General features: G+C 49.7%; 1 protein-coding gene across 3 annotated transcripts in view; it reads right to left on the reverse strand.

Annotated features, from left to right (window-relative positions):
- Window positions 1-20,142: 20,142 nt before the first annotated feature.
- Window positions 20,143-21,438, reverse strand: part of LOC119354597 (nuclear pore complex protein NUP54-like) — an 18,273-nt gene continuing 16,977 nt past the window's right edge. For 2 of the 3 annotated variants that reach the window (XM_037621310.1, XM_037621309.1), the window contains 5 exons: window positions 21,269-21,334; window positions 21,105-21,191; window positions 20,894-20,995; window positions 20,665-20,814; window positions 20,143-20,580 (listed from right to left, as the gene is read on the reverse strand). In XM_037621310.1, coding sequence (XP_037477207.1) covers window positions 20,443-20,580; window positions 20,665-20,814; window positions 20,894-20,995; window positions 21,105-21,191; window positions 21,269-21,334 — 543 coding nt within the window. In that variant the 3' untranslated portion in view covers window positions 20,143-20,442. The remainder of the gene's footprint in view (window positions 20,581-20,664; window positions 20,815-20,893; window positions 20,996-21,104; window positions 21,192-21,268; window positions 21,335-21,438) is intronic. The other variant, XM_037621308.1, reaches the window with a different exon arrangement.

Below are 21,438 nucleotides of genomic sequence, written 5' to 3' on the forward strand. Positions count from 1 at the left end.
CAGCAATCTCACACCCGCGGGATCAAGACTATTTAAGCTTATGGGTAGGAAAGGGTAGTGAGGTGGAGCTGCAGCAAGCACTAAGCATATATGGTGGCTAATGTACGCAAATAAGAGCAAGAAGAGAAGCAATGCAACGGTCATGAACTAGAAGTGATCAAGAAGTGATCCTGAAACTACTTACGTTCAAACATAACACAAGAACCGTGTTCACTTCCCGGACTCCGCCGGAAAGGGACCATCGCGGCTACACACGCGGTTGATGCATTTTAATTAAGTCAAGTGTCAAGTTCTCTACAACTGGACATTAACAAATTCCCATCTGCCCATAACCGCGGGCACGGCTTTCAAAAGTGCAAAACCCTGCAGGGGTGTCCCAACTTAGCCCATCACAAGTTCTCACAGTCAACGAAGGATATTCCTTCTCCCAGGAAGACCCGATCAGACTCGGAATCCTGGTTACAAGACATTTCGACAATGGTAAAACAAGACCAGCAAAGCCGCTCGAATGTGCCGACAAATCCCGATAGGAGCTGGACATATCTCGTTCTCAGGGCACACCGGATGAGCAAGACGTCGGGTTGGCATAGACCCTGGTTGCCTAGGAGGCGCCGGACATCGCTCCGGTTGGACCAACACTTAGAGAAGCACTGGCCCGGGGGGTTAAAATACCCTCGGGCTCCGGAAACCCAAGGGAAAAAGGCTTAGGTGGCAAACGGTAAAACCAAGGTTGGGCCTTGCTGGAGGAGTTTTATTCAAAGCGAACTGTCAAGGGGTTCCCATTATAACCCAACCGCATAAGGAACACAAAATTAAGGAACATAACACCGGTATGACGGAACTAGGGCGGCAAGAGTGGAACAAAACACCAGGCATAAGGCTGAGCCTTCCACCCTTTACCAAGTATGTAGATGCATTAATTAAATAAGAGATATTGTGATATCCCAACAATAACCATGTTCCAACATGGAACAAACTCCAGCTTCACCTGCAACTAACAATGCAATAAGAGGGGCTGAGCAACGCGGTAACATAGCCAAACAATGATTTGCTAGGAAAGGTGGGTTAGAGTCTGACATGGCAATAATGGGAGGCATGATATAGCAAGTGGTAGGTATCGTGGCATAGCAAAAGAGCGAGCAACTAGCAAGCAAAGATAGAAATGATTTCGAGGGTATGGTCATCTTGCCTGAGATCCCGCAAGGAAGAAGAATGAGTCCATGAAGAAGACAAACCGACGTAGTCAGACGGATCCTCGCAACTCCGGAACGGAACCGAAGCTAACGAGAGAAGCAACCCGGAAAGAAGCAAACAACATAGTAAACAACCATCACATAAACATGACATGATGCACAATCAAGTATGATGCATGTCCGGTTTAATGAGGCATGGCATGGCAAGGTGTACAAACAACACTACAAATTAAGTGGACCTCAATATGCAACGAGTTGCATATTGACGAAACACCACATGACTTATTTAGTTCTCTCTCGGTTATGTACCAAACAATATTAAATGTTGTTAAACATGGCAAGGGGTGAAGCATATTAAAACTATCTATCTAGGCAAGTTTAAATGAGGCCGGAACAACAAGCAACAAGTCCGGAAAATCCCCATATACATTTAGCCATTTAAGGCAAACAACAATTTTAAACATTTTAATTGGTGTTATCATGATGCGGATGACATGTGCAAGTTTGTGCATTTTTTATTAAAAGTTGACAAGAGCATTATGAAACATTTGTCACTGTGGTGGAAAAAAAGGGGTGCCACGGCAACGATAACGAAAACGGTGCTACGGCAATGTTCCGGTTCTGGTAATTCGATTGAGATACCGATGCAAAGGAGAAGTGTGTGGTTGCGTGCAAAAGATGGTGGGGCGCTCCCGGATACCGCGTGTCACATGAGTCGATGGCATGGAAGCGAGAGACACTACGGACATGGTGCAAACATGAGCATCTCAAACATCGCAAGCATTCATTCATGGACGTCGTCTCGGGGTTATACCTTCGAAGCATGCAAACGAGACGGTTCGGGTTCGTTGCAAAGTAGAGGGAGTAGACATTCTCGCGACGGTAGTGGAAGTAGTGGTACACGACGATGGTAGTTGAACACGAATCTTGTGACCCATGGTTCTTCGGGCAACGGTAGTCGTACACGACCGTATATGTCCAGGGTCGTTGGTAGAGGTACTCGCGGTATTGCAATGACAGTGGTACAAGGTCGCCGGGGTACTTGTCGGTCGGTTCTTGACGGTCTCATTTTTGCAACGGTAGTCGTGCTAGTCGGCGGTAGTGGAACTTGACGGATCCGAGGGCTCAGGGCGTCGTGGTACTTGTCGCGTTCCGGAACTGAAGTGGTACTTGGCAATATTCGGGATGCTCTTGGCGATTCCGGAGACACGGTTTGGGTACTTGACGCAACACCACGTAGTCATCCTTGGGGCATAAGAACTAGTTGGACTTGCCGGTCTTTACGATCTGAAGGGCACTTGTGGTCTTCGGTCACAGGTGCTTGGCAGGTCGTCGAGGTTGAGTGTGAGTTCATCAGAGCAGGGACTTGGTGAAAACTCGGAGGCGCTGCTCATTGGACTGATGACAGAGGAAAAACGAGAGGAAACAGATAGCAGCAGCTTGGCGAGGACGCAAGCGTCTAGCGCGGCTCGGGACTCCGGTCAAGGGGAGGGGAGGCGGCGACCTGCTGTTGACGGCGCTTCGGCGAGATGGCGACGGACATGGGAGGAGAGGCTGCAGGGGCGCCGGGGTTGGCGCGGTCAGAGGCCAGGGCTGCGGGGCGGAGCTTGGCAGCGTCTTCCTGTCGGAGATGATGATGGGGAGGCGTGGAGGTCGCTGGCGCAGTCGTCTGGTGGGTGCGGGGACGCGGGTCGACGGGGTAGCAGCCGGCAACGGCTTCGGTGGCCGACGTGGTTGAGGGAGGAGGCGAACAGGAGAGGGGGAACAAGGGGTCGCCGGCGTCGAGGTACTTGTGCTGCTCGGCTTGGTCGACGAACATGCACGGGAGAAGAAGAGCTTCGGTGGGGCTGCTTGCTGACAACGGCCGAAGATGGAGGCGGCGCCCTCAGACTCGAGCGGCGGCGGAGGGAGGCGATGGCGGCGCGGGGGAGAAGGAAGGGTGAGGCAGAGCACTGCGAGGCTCGCTGTCGATGTCAAAACCGGCGGATCTCGGGTAGGGGGTCCCGAACTGTGCGTATAGGCGGATGGTAACAGGAGACAAGGGACATGATGTTTTTACCCAGGTTCGGGCCCTCTCGATGGAGGTAAAACCCTACTCCTGCTTGATTAATATTGATCATATGGGTAGTACAAGAGTAGATCTACCACGAGATCAAGGAGGCTAAACCCTAGAAGCTAGCCTATGGTATGATTGTTGTATAATGAAGTCGTCCTACGGACTAGAACCCTCCGATTTATATAGACACCGGATAGGGTTAGGGTTACACAGTTAGGGTTACACCGGATAGGGTTAGGGTTACACAGAGTCGGTTACAATGGTAGGAGATCTTGAATATCCGCATCGCCAAGCTTGCCTTCCACGCCAAGGAAAGTCCCATCCGGACAGGGGACGAAGTCTTCAATCTTGTATCTTCATAGTCCTGGAGTCCGGCTGAAGGTATTGTCCGGCTACCCGAACACCCTCTAATCCAGGACTCCCTCAGTAGCCCCTGAACCAGCTTCAATGACGACGAGTCCGGCGCATAGATTGTCTTCGGCATTGCAAGGCGGGTTCCTCCTCCAAGTCCTTCAAGAAGATTTTAAACACCAAGGATAGTGTCCGGCTCTGCAAAATAAGTTTCCCCATATTGCCATAGAGAGAATAATATCAACACAAATCTAATCTGCTGACGCATTCCGCAGCGTGACATCATACTACGGCCAAGTCCTTTACTCGAATCGTTTTTACTTTTCCACCTCAGCACGTTTAGCGAGGCGGTTTCCTTGGCACGTCTTGTCAAAGCAGAGATCGTGTGCCCCCTTTTACGGGATTCTCATCAATACGGACGTGGGTAACCCAACTGCGCCATTTATCACGGCGCTTGGGAGGCAAGCGAGTTTTACTAGGCTGGTGGGGATGCACAACCGCATCCGCCCATATAAGGGGATAAGGATCCACCTTTTTACCTACGCCTTCTTCCTCCTTTGCCTATCCATCTCCTGCGCACTCGAGCTCCAGCGCCCAAGCCCGCGCTTCCTACCTCAACCTCCTCCAGCAATGTCCAGAGCGGGAGGCAAGTGGATGGTCTCCTCCGTCACGGAGGGCCATGTCAAAAAGCTAAGGAAGGCCGGATACTTGTCCAAGGACATCGCGCACCGGCTTCCCGAGGAAGGGCAGCTTCTCCCCACCCCAAGGCCCCATGAGAGGGTAGTATTCCTTCCCCACTTCCTCCGCGGACTGGGTTTCCCACTCCACCCATTTGTCCGGGGGCTCATGTTCTACTATGGCCTGGATTTCCACGATCTGGCCCCGAACTTCGTCCTCAACATCTCGGCGTTTATCATCGTGTGCGAGGCTTTCCTCCGCATCCGCCCCCATTTCGGCCTCTGGCTCAAGACCTTCAACGTCAAGCCCAAGGTGGTGCGCGGCAGCCAGGCGGAGTGCGGAGGCGCCATGGCAGGCAAGATGGCCAACGTCCTATGGCTCGAGGGCTCCTTCGTGGAGACCCTGAAGGGGTGGCAATCATGGTGGTTTTACATCACCGAGCCGCGCGATCTGAAATGGATCGCAGCCCCCGAGTTCCGATCCGGACCCCCCACGCGGCTTATGTCCTGGAAAGAGACGGGCCTGTCGTGGGGCGACGAAAAAGAGGTGACCGGATTGTAGACATGCATCCAGTCCCTGGTGAGCAAGCCGATCAAGCTTGTAAATGTAGACCAGGTTATGCTCGTCCGCCGGATCCTCCCGTGTCAACAACGGGGCTTTAATCTGTGGGAGTTCGACCCGGCGCAGCACCAAACCCTTAACCCGCTCTTCGACACGACGTATGAAGACGTCTGGAAGATGCTAACCAAAGGCGCCGAGGCTCCCACATCCGCTTCCGAGGACCGCGGAAACAGCTCGCAGCGTCACGCTAGCGAGGTAAGCTATTTTCACCTTTTACAGGATGTTAAGTTTCTTCATAGTTTGACTCTATGTGGGATCTAAACTCCCTCACCTTTGACAGGCTTGGCAGGCGCAGTCCGGATCGATTAACTGTCCGGCTCCCCTGCCCGAAGACCCAGCCCCTGCTCTCCTAGTGAAGCTGTTGGTTCTGGCGCCTTATGTGGTGCCGGAGAAGAAGGCCAAGAAGAAGAAGGCCACGGGGACTCGAAAGAGTACCCGTAATGTGGTGGTGTCGGACTCATCATCCGACGAGTCCGAGACGCTCTCCTCCTGTGAGAACGAGGAGGAGGAGGAAGAACACTCTCCCCCTCCAGCGGGGGGAGGAAAGAAAAGGAAGGCCGCCCCAACGGGGGAGGCCGAAGGGTCCAGGAAGAGGAAGACCCCTCCGCCGAACTACTCCCCCGACTCCGAAGAGGACGAAGAGGAGTGGCCAGATAGGGCCAAGCGTTCGACAAAATCGTAAGTATTCGGGTATCAGAGTAACTCATGGCGTTCCTTTGTTGCACAGCCTTCCCTAATGTCGAACATAATTATGCAGCCCGCCCCGGGCCGAACTCAACGAGTCGTCGAGCGGCTCCCTGGATTCATCGGACGTGAACTCAGTTCCGCCCACTGTCTCCCCCCGCACTGCGATGACGCCGAAGTGGCGTCGCAACGAGCTCCGGGGCAGGAGGAGGTGGTCCTGGAGGAGCCGCAAGGCGACCTCCCGGACTCCAGGAGTAAAGGGGACAAGACCCCCCAGGGCTCCAAGTCCGGCTTTGTGCCGGACACCGCGTCGGAATCTTCAACAGTTCCGGATCGCGGTAGGCAAACTCCTTCCAAGAGGAGCAAGCCTTCTGAGCCGGCGGCCTTCGTCCAACCGAAGGTGCCGGACAATCTGCTGGAGGAGCTTGACGGCGCCTCCATCGATGAGGAGCACCGTACTATTATGAGTACAGTGATCCAGAAGGTTCAGTCCGCCAAGAGCGGACTGAGTGAAGCTTGCGCTAGCCTTCTAATAGGCTTCGAGGTAAGTAAAAAATATGTAAGAATATAACCGCATAGACAGTAGCCCCTGATGCTCTGTTTGGCGTTCGGAAAGAAAAGCCGAATAGAGGATCTATTAAATTTCGCAGGAGTCTGACAACAAAGAGTCAATATGCGTATGCAGGCTTCGCTGCTAGCCACCACCGCACTGACTGCAGAGGTGGGTGCCCTGAAACAGGGACTCGAGTGGACCGAGCAAGAGCTCGGCCTTGCCAAGCGGCAGCTCGAGGAGAAAGAAGGTAAGAAATACCTTACAAAAAAAGTGCCTATAAAAAGACGTGATTGCAAAAAATAACAGGATTGTACTGCTTATTGTAGGGGCCACGACTGAGGTGGCGACCCTCAAGTAGGCGATGTCCGAGGCCGAAAAGAAAGCGGCCGCGGAGCGCACTGAGCGAGAGAAACTTGAGGCCCGGGTCGGCAAGGTGCAGCAAGAGCTTCAGGCTCTCATGAAAAAACATGAGAGTCTGGAGCTTGAGTCAAAGACGCAAGCGTCCGAGCTCGTGGCGGCCCTTGAGACTGCCAAGTCTGCCAAGGCCGAAGCCCAAAAGGCCCTCCAAGAGTTGGAGGAGATGGAAAAGATAGCAGCGGGTAAGGCATTCTTTATGCAAAGCAGAAATATAAAAGTAAACTACCTGTTACTTACCCGAATCCGGAGCTCTCCAGGGGCATTCACAGATCTTCCCCGCAGTGTATCCGACGCCGCCGCATTCCACTGAGCTGAAGAGGGCAGCTCAACGGAGAAGGTGTTCTGGTCTCAGTATGCTGAGGCCGGACACCCTGTGCCCTTGAGCGACCAGCTGAAACAGCTGGTCGAGCTCCACAAGGTGGCCGAAAAGGCCATGAAGGGCTTCATAGTTCGGCTGTGGCCCGGAGAGGCCCTGCCTGGGAGCTACTTCGGGCTGGTGCGGCGGCTAGTGGAGGCCTGTCCAAGGCTCGAGGTCATCAAGCGCTTCGTCTACATCGAAGGTGCCCGTAGGGCCCTTGCCCGTGCAAAGGTGCACTGGGGTAAGCTGGACGGTGAGAAGCTTGTTAGGGACGGGCCGCCGCTGGGGAAGGAGCATCGCAAGCCCGAGAACTACTATAAGGATGTTCTTGCAGGTGCCCGCCTTGTGGCGGATGAGTGTACCAAGGATGTAATTTTTGAATGAACTCGCTCGTGTTTATCCTGTGCGCTGAAAACTTGTTCATATGCGCTAAGCAATGCTTGTTGAATTTAAAATATTACTTTCTGTGCGGCCGTTTATCAAAGAATTGAGAGATGGCCAGTCGTCGGCTTCTGCCCCCATGCCACTAGTGCTGGGGTGTTCGGGATAAACCTGAGCGCTCTTTTTCCCATAGTTGGGTCCTTCGAGGGAGGCGCTCAGCACAACGAACCAGGCAATCGGACTATAATGCTTGAACACTCTCACTTAGCCATAGAACTCTATAATTTTAAATTTCGGCGAAGCCCCTAGTTCGGAAGACCGAGTTCGGGCCGCTATCCACGCCTTGGCCGGACAAAGCCGGCTCCTCACTCGAAGCGGCATAAGTCTTTAGGGACTCGAAAAACCTCTCGAACAGTGACCGGTCTCTCGCCTCATCATGACAGTCAGTTTTAGCTTTCTCCACTGAGGTGCTTAACCCAGCTCAACTGGGGCACAATCGCAGTGGTTCTCCTAGTGCTACCTTAGCCGATATAGTGGAACGTAAGGCACCAAAACATAGGAGCCGGGCAAACCCAACTATTGACCCAAATCATGATTCAAAGCCGATGCATATAGTGCTATAAGTTCGGGGTGCCGCACTTGTGAAAGTGTACGGGCTTCTCACACCATATTGAGGGGTACTGAAGCCCCTGGCGTGTTTGCCGTACCATGGTGTACGGGTGCAACATGTCATTTAATAAACATATATATGAAAGGAGGATAATGCAAAAAAATAGACAAAAAGCTATGCATTGTTAATAGAAAGGCTGCTATCAAAGCAGAACGATACAAGTAGTGCGATAAGCAAAAGATATTGGGCTATTTAACATGTCCTGGCCAGGAGCAGGCCGCGGAATTGTATGCCAAAACAGGTATACTGCTCGTAACAGAGACCACCTGGGAGTTCCATAATGCGGCATGGCTTGTCTGCTTCCCTGAATCTTGCATCGTTTGTGCGGCAGTTGAATTGCCGAACAGGTCGTCCGAAGTATGGAGTCCTGAAAGTAAGAGAAAATTAAAAAAAGAATTCGGCAGCCCCTAGTACATTTTAAGCCATATTTTGGGTTTGCCGTTATTGTGCCCCTTCCCCTGCGCCCATGGTATTTCAAGAGCGTAGTTATGTACGCGAGGCACTAGTTTCGCTATGTCGCGAGGGCTGGGGTTGGGGCCACATTGCTACGCCTGCTCAGAACGTGCCAGGAGGTCTTGTTGTAGGTTACTCCGGGCGCGCTTGGCAGTGTCTGGCTTTTTAACGGCCGGACTGGAGAATTGCCTAAGAAGGCTGCTTTGTACTTCCGCTGCGAGGGCCGCCGTGTGCTCCTCCGTACGGAGGGAGCGTTCGGTGTTTCCGTTGACCGTGATTACTCCTCGAGGGCCTGGCATCTTGAGCTTGAGATATGTGTAGTGCGGTACCGCATTGAACTTTGCAAATGCGGTTCGCCCGAGCAGGGCGTGATAGCCACTGCGAAACGGGACTATATCGAAGATTAACTCTTCGCTTCGAAAATTTTCCGGGGACCCGAAGACCACTTCAAGTGTTACTGAGCCTGTATAGTTGGCCTCTACACCTGGTATAACGCCTTTAAAGGTCGTTTTTGTGGGCTTAATCCTCGAGGGATCTATGCCCATTTTCCGCACTGTATCCTGGTAAAGCATGTTCAGGCTACTTCCGCCGTCCATGAGGACTCTTGTGAGATGAAATCCGTCGATAATTGGGTCGAGAACCAATGCGGCGAAGCCGCCGTGACGGATGCTAGTGGGGTGGTCCCTTCGATCAAAAGTGATCGGGTAGGAGGACCATGGGTTGAACTTTGGGGCGACTGGCTCCATCGCGTATACGTCCCGTAGCGCACGCTTCCGCTCCCTCTTGGGAATGTGGGTTGCGTATATCATGTTCACCGTCCGCACTTGTGGGGGGAAATCCTTATGTCCACTGTTGTTCGGCGGCCTGGGCTCCTCCTCGTCATCGCTATGCAGCCCCTTGTCTTTATTTTCGGCTCTTAGCTTGCCTGCCTGCTTGAACACCCAACAATCCCTGTTGGTGTGATTGGCTGGCCTTTCGGGGGTGCCATGTATCTGGCACAAGCGGTCGAGTATTCGGTCGAAACTGGACGGGCCCTGAGTATTCTTTTTGAATGGCTTTTTCCGCTGACCAGATTTATAGCCTCTGAATCCGGCATTAACTGCCGTGTCTTCGTTGCTGTCGCTGCTAACGCAGCGCTTTTGCTTATTCCAACGTGTACTGCCACTTTTGTCCTTGGTATCTGAATTACCAGGGTTCTTTGCTAAGTTGTTACTGCGAGCTAGCCAGCTATCTTCTCCCGCGCAAAAGCGGGTCATGAGTGGCGTGAGGGCTGCCATGGACTTCGGCTTTTCCTGTCCCAGGTGCCGGGTGAGCCACTCGTCGCGGATATTATGCTTGAAGGCTGCTAGGGCCTCTGCGTCCGGACAGTCGACTATCTGGTTTTTCTTTGTTAGGAACCGTGTCCAGAATTGCCTGGCCGATTCCTCTGGCTGCTGAATTATGTGGCTTAAGTCATCGGCATCCGGTGGTCGCACATAAGTGCCCTGGAAGTTGTCGAGGAATGCGGCTTCCAGGTCCTCCCAAGAACCGATTGAGTCTGCTGGCAAGATGTTAAGCCAATGCCGGGCCGGTCCCTTAAGTTTGAGTGGGAGGTATTTGATGGCATGTAGATCATCGCCGCAGGCCATGTGGATATGGAGGAGATAATCCTCAATCCATACCGCAGGATCTGTTGTTCCATCATATGATTTGATGTTTACGGGTTTGAAACCCTCTGGGATTTTATGATCCATTACTTCGTCTGTGAAGCATAATGGGTGTGCGGCGCCTCTATACTGGGCTATATCACGACGCAGCTCGAAGGGGCTATGTCTGTTGTGTTCGGCCCAGACGGATTTGTTGTATCCGGAATGAAGATCACCGTCACGTGCCGTGGGGCGCCTGCTTGATCCGTAGATCGATCTTGTTTGTCTTGCCTTGTCCTCCAGTACGTCCCGCAGGTCTGGCGCATTTTCCCGTGGCTTGGTTGAACGGCATCGGGGCATGGCTTGGGTGGAGGCCGAGAGGCCTCTCTGTCGCGGCCGCGAGGTGGCCGGTCGGCCATGTCGTGCGCTGGTGATGTAGGTGCTTCCTCCTCTAATCGGGGTAGCGGCCTGCGCTTTGGGTAACTCTTGGAGGGGCGTTCGAGTTCATACTCTTCGGCTGCAAGGACTTCGGTCCATCTGTCAGCTAGCAAATCTTGATCAGCTCTAAGTTGTTGCTGCTTTTTCTTGAGGCTGATTGCCGTGGCTAAAAGCCTGCGTTTGAAACGCTCTTGTTCGGCGGGGTCCAATGGTACGACGAATTCGTCGTCGTCGAGGCTTGCCTCGTCTTCGGAGGGAGGCATATAGTTATCATCCTCAACCTCTTGGTCTGCCGCTCTCTCATGAGGGCTGGCTTCTCCATCTTCCTGTGCCGAATCTTGCTGTAGGGGGTGTTCTTCGGCGCTATTCGGGGTAGTATTATCTCCCGTGCCGGAATCACCGTTTTTGCTTTGGCGGGATTTAGAGCGGCGCCGCTAACGCCGGCGCTTTGGCTGTTTCTTGGAGGTGTCATCCTCCGATGTTCCATCGCCATCTCCATCTTTTGGAGTATCCACCATGTATATATCATATGACGAGGTGGCCTTCCAGCGCCCTACAGGTGCTGGTTGCTGTTCGTCTCCTGCATCGTCGTCCATACCGTCGATGTCTTCGGAGTCGAAGTCAAGCATGTTGGTTAAATCGTCGACAGTGGCTACAAAGTGGGTGGTGGGTCTTCGTCGTCCACATCCCATCCTTGCTGACCGTAGTCCGGCCATGCCTCTCTTGATAAAGAGAGAGACTTTAGTGAGTTCAGGATGTCGCCGAAGGGCGAGTGCTGAAAGATGTCCGCTGCGGTGAACTTCATTATTGGCGCCCAATCGGATTCGATCGGTAGGGGCGCGGGGGGTTCGGAGTCGGGAGAGGAATCCGGATCCTCGGAGTCACGGGTCACGCAGAACGCGGGGCTGACGTTCGGCTCGATCGCCTTTGAGATCGTAGCCCCTGAGGTGACGTCCAGCCGCTCATCCTCAATTGGTGCAATAGGCTCCAGATTAAGGGTAGGAACCGGTGCGCGTGCAGCCTCCAGGGCACTGTTCGGCGGCAGAGCAAGATCATGCCTCTCAAAACAGTGCGGCGTGCTCGGCTATGGCTCGAATCCGTCGAAGATCAAATCCCCGCGGATGTCTGCCATGTAGTTTAAGCTTCCAAACCTAACCTGATGGCCAGGGGCGTAGTTTTTGATCTGCTCCAGGTGGCCAAGCGAATTGGCCCGCAGTGCGAAGCCGCCGAAGACGAAGATCTGTCCGGGGAGAAAAGTCTCACCCTGGACCGCATCATCGTTGATGATCGAAGGAGCCATCGGGCCTAAAAGTGACGACACAAAGGAACTCTCAATGAAAGCACCAATGTCGGTGTCAAAACCGGCGGATCTCGGGTAGGGGGTCCCGAACTGTGCGTCTAGGCGGATGGTAACAGGAGACAAGGGACACGATGTTTTTACCCAGGTTCGGGCCCTCTCGATGAAGGTAAAACCCTACTCCTGCTTGATTAATATTGATGATATGGGTAGTACAAGAGTAGATCTACCACGAGATCAAGGAGGCTAAACCCTAGAAGCTAGCCTATGGTATGATTATTGTATAATGAAGTCGTCCTACGGACTAGAACCCTCCGGTTTATATAGACACCGGATAGGGTTAGGGTTACACAGAGTCGGTTACAATGATAGGAGATCTTGAATATCCGCATCGCCAAACTTGCCTTCCACGCCAAGGAAAGTCCCATCCGGACACGGGACGAAGTCTTCAATCTTGTATCTTCATAGTCCTGGAGTCCGGCTGAAGGTATAGTCCGGCTACCCGAACACCCCCTAATCCAGGACTCCCTCACTCGCGCTCGAAGGAAACAAGGGGAGGGGATCGAGCGAGGGAGATGGGTCTCGGGCTCCTGGCGGCGCTGGTGGGAGCGAGAGGGAGAGGTCGAAAGGGAGGGTCAAGACCTAGGGTTCGGCAGGGAGTGGGCCGGCTGGAGCGCAGCTGGGCCTAGCAGGCCGGCCTAGTGAGGAGGGCGCCGGCTGAAGGGCTTGCTGGATTGGGCTCTCTCTCTCTCTCTCTCTCTCTCTCTCTCTCTCTCTCTCTCTCTCTTAACCTCTCTTCTATTGCCCAGAAAAGAAGAAAAAAACAACAAAGGAAAGAAAAAGAAAAGAAGGGTGGAGACAGGATTTGGGCACGGGGATAATTTTCCCGAACTCACAAAAATATGCTTGTTCCGAGAAAATAGAAAAGGTGAAGATTGAAAGATGTAAAATTCAAACTCGTTCGAATTTAATTCCAACGGGTTTGAACTAGGACTTGGTTTTTGAAGTGACCAATAATGTTGAAAATTTAGGTGGATCTCGGGGAAGTGACGAAAGAATTCACAGGAAAAGTTTGAGGACCAAACTTGAAGCGGAAAAAGGCATGTGATTATTTGCAAGTGTGTTAAAGGTAATTCCAAAATAAAGGAATATTTATTATAGCTCCCTAATATTGGGACATATGTTGTAAAGAGAATCACCACGTGAATTCCCTCGGTTTAAATGGACCGAAGATCCATGCAATTTATTTAAGAGAGTTTTAGTTAGCTTTGAGAAAAAGATGGCATGATGACATGATGCAATGCAAAATATGCAAAGAGGAATGCAACAAGCAAAACAAATCACATGACGAAACTCGGAAACCCTAAAAGGCATCTGAAGCTCCGGTCTTGGGGCGTTACAGGAAAACACAAGAGGAACACTCAAGAACAAGCCCAAATCAAAAATCCACTAGACTCAAATCCACACAAGATCCACATAGGTACAAGAACAACAAAGGGAAGGATACAAGATAGAGTTCATCCCACTCCTAAGGAGGTGAGGTCTTGGTTATCCTATGATGGGGATCCTTCCTTGGATGGGGTCTTGTATCCACTAGCATTGATCTTAGAGTCATCAACATGAACACCCTTAGAGGAAACAACAAAACCCAAGAAAACGAGCTTATCAACGCCAAAAAGGCACTTTTCCATGTTACCATAGAGACGCTCTTTTTGAAGAGTTTGCAAAACGGTTCTAACATGGGTGACATGATCTTTGAGAGATTTGCTATAAACAAGGATATCATCGAAGTAGACCACAATAAACTCACCAATGTAAGGGCGAAACACATAATTCATAAGACGCATAAAAGTACCCGGTGCTTCCGATAAACCCATAGGCATGAATAATCACTCATACAAACCAAACTTTGTTTCGAAAGCGGTTTTCCATTCATCACCCTCTTGTATGCGGATTTTATAGTAAACACTTTTAAGATCAAATTTGGAAAATATAGTGGCACCACTAAGTTCATCAAGCATATCATCAAGGCGTGGAATGGGATACCTATAGCGAACGGTGATAGCATTGATAGGTCTACAATCGGAACACATGCGAAAGCTACCGTCTCATTTTGGCACAAGAATGACCGGAATGGCACAAGGACTCAAACTTTCACGCACATGTCCATGGTCTATGAGATGTTTTACTTGCCTTTGTATTTCTTTGGTTTCTTCAGGGTTGACTCGGTAGGGACCTTTGTTCGGAAGAGGTGCTCCGGGGATGAGGCCGATGCGGTGCTCGATGCCTCGTAGTGGAGGTAGTCCCGGAGGTAGCTCGTCGGGGAAAACATCTTGGAATTTCTGCAAAAGAGAAGACAACACTATAGGTAGAATGTGAGAGGTGTTAGCTTTTGGTGCCTCGTCCTTGCACAAAAGGACATAGTGTAGGACACTAGATGGGTTCTCACACACTCCTTTTATATCACTTTTGGTGGCAAATAGAACTAAGTTCTTCTTGTCGCTCGTCGTGGAGGCACTCAATTTGGGCTTGTGGCGCTCACTCTCTTTTTGGTGGTTCGTTCTCTCACTGTTCTCTCCACGGTGGGTGGCTTGCTTGTCGGCGATCACTTGGCTTGGAGACATAGGGCGAAGTACGTACTCCTTTCCTTTCATCTTGAAGATGTAGTGGTTCGTTCGGCCGTTGTGGATGACACCTCTATCAAATTGCCATGGTCGTCCAAGAGGAAGGTGGGAAACGATCATTGGAACGACATCACACTCCAAAGTGTCTTCATAAGCTCCGATTTTGAAGGAGACTTGCACTCTATGCTCGACTTGAATAGTGTCAGAGTCGCTTAGCCATTGAACTTTGTAGGGATGTGGGTGCTTCGTCTTGGGCAATTGGAGCTTGGAGCAAAGTTCTTCACTTGCTAGGTTATGACAACTCCCTCCATCGATGATGACCTTGACGGACATTCCATTGATGTCGGTCTTGGTATGGAATATGTGGCATCTTTGGTCTTCTTCTTGGTGATGTTGAAGGGTCAAGACCTTGGAGACAACTAGAGCGGGACTTGAATCTTCATCACAAAAGACTTGTTCCTCTTCATCATTCACTTGACGGTGCATGGCGACTTGCTCAAGTGCTTCCGTTTCTCCTTCACTCATGGAGTCATATGTACCATCGTCGTTGAGGATCATGGTCCGCTTGTTGGTACACTCAAAGGACTTGTGGCCTCGGCCTACGCATGTGAAGCATTTGAAGGAACTTGTCTTGATGGTCTCATTGGTTGGGGTAGATGATGATGAAGCTCTCGGCTTGAAGTTGCTCGTTGTAGGAGGATGACTTGAGGTTGTCGAAGCTTTCTTGTAACTCGACTTGTCGACATTGCTTGTAGAAGGTGTTGGAGTCGTTGAAACTTGGGTGTTGGAGAAACCATAGGACTTCGATGAGAACTTGGCATACTTGAAGTCATCTTGCACTTAATGTTCCGCTTTGATAGCTTGATGCACTAGCTCGATGAGGTTCGAGTATGGTTGGAAGTCGGCGATCTTCTTGATGGGATGATTGAGTCCATTCAAGAAACGTGCCATAGTTTGCTCATCATCTTCCGTGACATTGGCTCGTATCATTGCAATCTCCATTTCCTTGTAGTACTCTTCAACGCTCTTGGTTCCTTGCTTGAGTAGTTGGAGTTTCTTGAAGACGTCGCGGTTGTAGTAGGTAGGCACGAAGTGTGCTCTCATGGCATCCTTCATTTGCACCCAAGTAGTGATTGGTGGTTCACCTTTTGCCTCTCGGCGCTCAATGACTTGTTCCCACCAAATGAGGACATAGTCTTGGAACTCAAGGGATGCCATCGTGATCTTCTTCTCTTTTTCATAATTGTGCAAGCGGAAGATTTTGTCGACCTTCAATGCCCATGGAAGGTACTCTTCGGGATCATTGCTTCCATTGAACTTGGGCATGGTGAACTTTAGCTTGCCGTAGCATTGCTCTTCATTGTGTTCGGGTCGGGGATGATGACGTCCTTGACGAGGAGGATCATCTCTCACAACTTGCTCTTGCCGTGGAGGATTTCCATTATCTTCTTGCTCTTGTTGAACTTGATTTCTTGGCAAGCTTATGGAGGAATTTGTTGAGCTTGACGTTGCACACGAGCTTGATATAATCGTTCTTGAACTTCTTCGCAAAGTGCCTCTTGATGTTCACGATCTTTTCGGCCTCGGTTGGCTACGGCTCGACTTGATTCTTAGAGGGCTTGTTGCGCCTCAAGTGCTTGAGCTTCTCGCAATTGTTGCTCTTGACGTTGTGCCTCGGCATCTTATGCTTCTTGGTGTAGACGCGCTCGCTCTTCCTCTTCATGTTGGCGTTGTCGTTGTCGTTCTCGTGCTTGCGCAAAGGTAGCTTGGTTTTGATGATGTCGTTGTTCTTGCGAGTTGTTGTCGTATAGAGGGTTGCAGTTGGCTTGACGATCTTGGTGCGCGGCACGACGAAGAGTATTTGATGTCAGTGTACTTGAGCCAGAGATGGTGTAGTCGGAGTGTCGACTTGAGCGGCTCCATCTTGATGAGGACGAAGTGGAAGAAGAGCGGTTGAGCAACAAAGCACGAATCTTGTCCATTCTTGCATCGTTCTCTTGCTTGTAGTCGTCGAGCTTGTGGTCGAAGTAATCTCTTGTGTGTTGCTCGGAGAGTCGCGAGTCGATGGCGAGGTTGTCGATGCGTTCACTCATTGCTTGTTGCTCTTGATGCAAAGCACGTTGTGCACCAAGGAGGTGGCTCTTTGTGACGTAGGAGTTCATGTCGTCGTCTTGCCCGATGAAGAGTGGGTTGGTAGAAGTACTTGGCCTATCCATCATTCCAAACAAATATGTGAGTGGGAGAAGGAGAAGAACTTATACCAAATGTACCTTGACCGATGTTGAAGATGGATCAAAGATCACTCCAATGTGGAACAAGGAAATAGCACAATTGGTACCAATTCTTATCGGTTTCTCACACCTACAGAAGTAAAATCTTATGGTGGAGCTTGGTTAGGATGGTGGCACAAAATTTGATGCAATTGTCAGTGAGCTTCAATAATGTTGGAAAAGATTCGCAAGTTTGCAATGCAACAAGTAGACCAAGCAAAATAAGGTACATGGAAACACACACGCAAAGAGATAAGTGGGGTCGTGCAACCAAGGATGAGCCAAAATGTGGAATCCACGAAAATGCTCTTGTTGCACAACACTAGAGAGACGCTAGCACAATTGCACAATAGGAGGATACGAAGACTTGTGCACAACCTACTAAGCAAAAATGCAACGACTTCTATCCCAAGTATGCTCTATGTATGGTGTTTCGATGATATGATCCAAGATGATCTAGTATGACAATCTTAATGTTGTATGATGCTATGGTTCTTGCTTAAAAGCTCTTTGCTTATCTTTCCCTTTTGCTTAAAAGCTTGTTTGGCTCTTTGTTGTTTGAGCTCTTTTCTCATGCAATGCTTCATGAACGAAGATAGCAATTGTGTATGCGATGACAACTTTGTGACACAAGAGATGATACCAAGATATGCACCAATTATATGTATGTATGCTATGGGAAGTATGATCACTAATGTGCACAAGTCACGTTGCCGGCAATACTGAAAGGCTAATCTCGATGGGTAAGTGACGCGAAAGAGTAAGGCTATGATGGCTAGCAATGTAATGGCAAGAATGGTGTATCACTGTACCAAGACGAGTTTACCGCTTCTTGCTTACGGTATGGTGTCAAAATGGTGTAGTTGTTGTCAATGACGCGTCCGTGGCGAAGATGAGCGGCGGTGATGTTGATGTCGAACCGTACCTAAATAGCCGAAACACAATAGGACACGGAACCGCAACTCAAATTCTCAAAGCAAAACAGGACAAAATTGTCGGAGTTGGTAGTGGTAATCGATGGTGGTGTATGTGTTATATGGCGGTGCTATGCTGAAGTGGTGGTGGTATGCGGAAGTGTATGTGGGCACCGGAACAAAATTTGGCGAAATATGGACGGAAAACGGGCGGTGGATGGAAGTGATGCTGCCAGGGGCCGGATGTCCGGGCTTGGTGGCCGGATGTCCGGGCTGTCGGGCCGGATGTCCGGGCTCTAGATCCATGGACGAACTCGATGAACTTCGCGTGGAGAGGTCAAATCCAGGAAAAATTCGGGGGAATTGTGGATGGAAATTGGGGAAAAGATTATGGAAAGCTAGATCTACCTGCAACACATGAAATCCGCGGATCAAATCTAACAAAACTTCATCACACTAACAAATCACAAAAAATGGAGGGCTATTTTTGTGGGGAATTTTCGAATTAGGGACAAAATCAACAAAACAAGGCTAGAAAACACAACGGGGGGACTCCGAAATCGTGATCAACATGGCTCTAATACCAAGATGATGTAGGGTGGAACCCTAGATGTCGATCTTTCATGAAAGGAGTGGACCGCGCGAAGAACACGAAGAACACGAGGGGAAACACGAGCGAATCACTCAAACCAACAAGAACGATCACCCATATGCTAGATCCATGAACACAAAGGAAGATACATGATCCACGATCAACAAGGGACGATACAAAGGGTAACCGGTTCTTCTCCGTGAGAAGGTCTTGACGGGGCCGCCCAAAAGGGGGTCTTGAATCCAAGGTGGATCTTCTCCGTAGAGGGGTCGCGTTCTCTCTCAAGGAGTAGATCCGATATGGATGAGTGGGGCTCTATCTCTCAAATGAGCTATCACGACGCTAACCCTAAAACATAGGTAGGAGAAGAGTATATATAGTCTAGGTGGGCGAAGGGGTACACAAGCCTCGAGCCCTTACACTGTGCGCAGACAGGGGAGCCCGGACGTCCGGGCTTTCACGCGAGGCCGGATGTCCGGGCTGGAGTGGCCGGATGTCCGGGCTGGAGAGGTTGGCCTTGTTGCTCTCGGGTTCAGTGGTGTCCGGATATCCGGGCGGGAGGCCGAACTTCCGGGAGCTCGGGAAGGGCCGGATGTCCGGGCTGGCGGGGCCGGATGTCCGGGGCCTGTAGATGCTTGGCAGCTGTGCAGCTATGGTGGACGACGCTCCAGGGGCCGAATGTCCGGGGTCGGGGCCGGGTGTCCGGGGCCTGGGAGGTGTTCTTGACTCCTTCCATTGATTCTCTTCATCCGTGAACTTGGGGACTTGTTCATCTTCACGTGCATCTTTGGGAGGGTCCTCTTGGTACCTGATCATGCACCCTTGGATTTAGGTAGTAGCCATGTCTCGAGGGGATCATATGCAATATCACTAAGGAGAGAAGTCACCTCGGTCTCAAGAGCTCTAGCTCTAGCTCGAGTCATAGGTCCTCTTGGCACTTCGTGAGACGATGGTAGGTCCATGGGAATGACCGTAGGATGCTCCGCATCATACTCCTTCGTTTGTGAGGCATAATGTTCTTGTCAAGTTTATCCACCAAGATGACGTGACATGCCTCTACAAACAAGTTTATGAGTGAAAAGGCCACAAGGTTATCTTCAAGAAGGTTGACATGATTGAGCTGTTGTCGGACGTCCTTGGGGATGTTCATGGCAAAATCCGTCTTGTGTTCATCCCCAATTAAATCGATGGCATGAAATAGTTGTCTCGGCTAGTGTTTCAAAGTAGTTTGGATTGTGTTTAATTAGCCGGACCTTACATATTATCGAGCCCTCTGAGGTAGTACTCTATTTGAATCCCTATATGGGAATTACTGTAACTTTTGTATGCCCGTGAATTATGTGAGAACCCTCATAAGTGTTGCCAAAACAGATACATCCTCATGAGTTTCTTCATGTAATATGGCATGATAAGACATAAGTTGGCACTGTTTATCATATACATGTTCAACAGAAAGTATACGATGTGAAGTTTCTAATGATATATTTTTTGTGATATATAACATGTATTAGGATGATTTATTTATTAACCTAAAGATACTAGCAAGCTTTATAAATCAAAAAGAAGATTGTATGTGTGATATTACTCATAGTAACTAACTATGTTACTCAAATCATCTCTCGTCATTAGATCATTACCACATAAATAAATTTACTGAGTTAGACCTTATGTGACCTTATGTTACTGTTGAAATGACCAGTCTCAGCCATGTTATTATTGTTGAAGTTACTCCCACTATGGGCAGTCTCAGCCTCCTCTGCCGGGCTGCCGGCACAACAAGAGCAGCAGGCCAGCAGCCCCACGTAGTGGCCCTTCTCGAAGAGTCCAACCCAATCAAGGCTCAAAGAGACGGTAAACCGGTTCAGCCAAACCAGCGGTCTATTCTTTTAGCGTTATATAACAATATATGGGGAAAATGGTCTTTTCATGTCACCTGAGACCTTGTCAAAATGGGCAAAAGTGTCACATAGGAAGAAAATTGGCACTTAGTGTCAAATAGGGAAGAAATTCTTATTTTGGGCAGAATAGGAAAGCAAATTCAAGAAAGCGCCAAATGAGGAATTCTCTCAACTATCCGAGGAGCATGGTTATTTCAAGACAGATGCTCAAATTGATTTCACATTTTGGCTTGACGACAGCAACAGTTAAGATCAAAGTTCATCTAGACTCCAGACAACACAATCCCATCGACTGGAGGCTCCGGCCCTTGATGATAAGACGGATCTTCCTCTGCTTATAGGTACCTAAATGGAGACCAGGCTTCAGTTTTACATCTTAAATGCCCTTCTCCCGGAACTGTCTTCTTCCATATCCGTGTCTTCCGAAAGTACAATTTCCACGTCCCTGGTATCCCTTTTTAGTACGTTGCCTAACTTCGCAACTGCTTCGGTCTGCTGTTGCAATGCCTATTTTGTGCGGTTAAAAATTCTCAACTTGACAGAATACCAGGCCATAAAAATGGACAGACAAAGATTAGAACCTGCCCTTACCTCAAGAAGCTCGGTAACATTCTGCTTATCGACTTTGGTTGAACTCGGAATATAGATGGGACCACTAGCGCAGCCGGCGCTTGCAAGAACACGTGAGGTTGAAAGAAGATTATAAGCTCTCTTCGACAGATCACCGCCGGTTCCTTTTATCTGTTTACAGAAGATTCAAATAATCAAAATCCATAATCAACCAAACGCAGAACTAATAGACAGGTAAAAGAAAACTAACCTGCTTTATTATAGCAACCAATCTTTCATATAAATCGGCTTCCTCTTTCATTAATGGAACACGGAAACCCCGGTTTTCCAACGCCTCCACTATTCTCATGATCTTTATCAGGAGCTCAAAAAATATATAATGGTCAGATACAAGACATGAATAATGAATTTGCATTTCCTATGCGCATTTTTAGTTATGAAAAAAGGAGAAGAAATATCACCCTTAGGAGGCGCCTCTCAATAACAAGCTCTTGATGCTTCAACCGTTGGATCCAGGGATATGTGTCAGCTTGGAAATGTCTTTGCAGCTACAATTGAGTCTTTTTTTTTATGCAAGATATTGATTCCTGGACAAATAAATGAAAATGCCATGATATGATTATACCTTCTTAACATTGGAGTGGGTCATGCTCAATCTTTCAGTATCTGAAACAAGAACTTCATCTTGGAGCTGCACAGAAGGAAAAAGGGCTATAGTAAACAGATCTTGTCAAATGTCAACAACCCGGCAAACAATATTACTGTGAAGAGTACTAACTTTTTTCGTTTTGAACA

Source organism: Triticum dicoccoides, chromosome 2A (assembly GCF_002162155.2).
Source record: "Triticum dicoccoides isolate Atlit2015 ecotype Zavitan chromosome 2A, WEW_v2.0, whole genome shotgun sequence".
NCBI classification, from domain to species: domain Eukaryota; kingdom Viridiplantae; phylum Streptophyta; class Magnoliopsida; order Poales; family Poaceae; genus Triticum; species Triticum dicoccoides.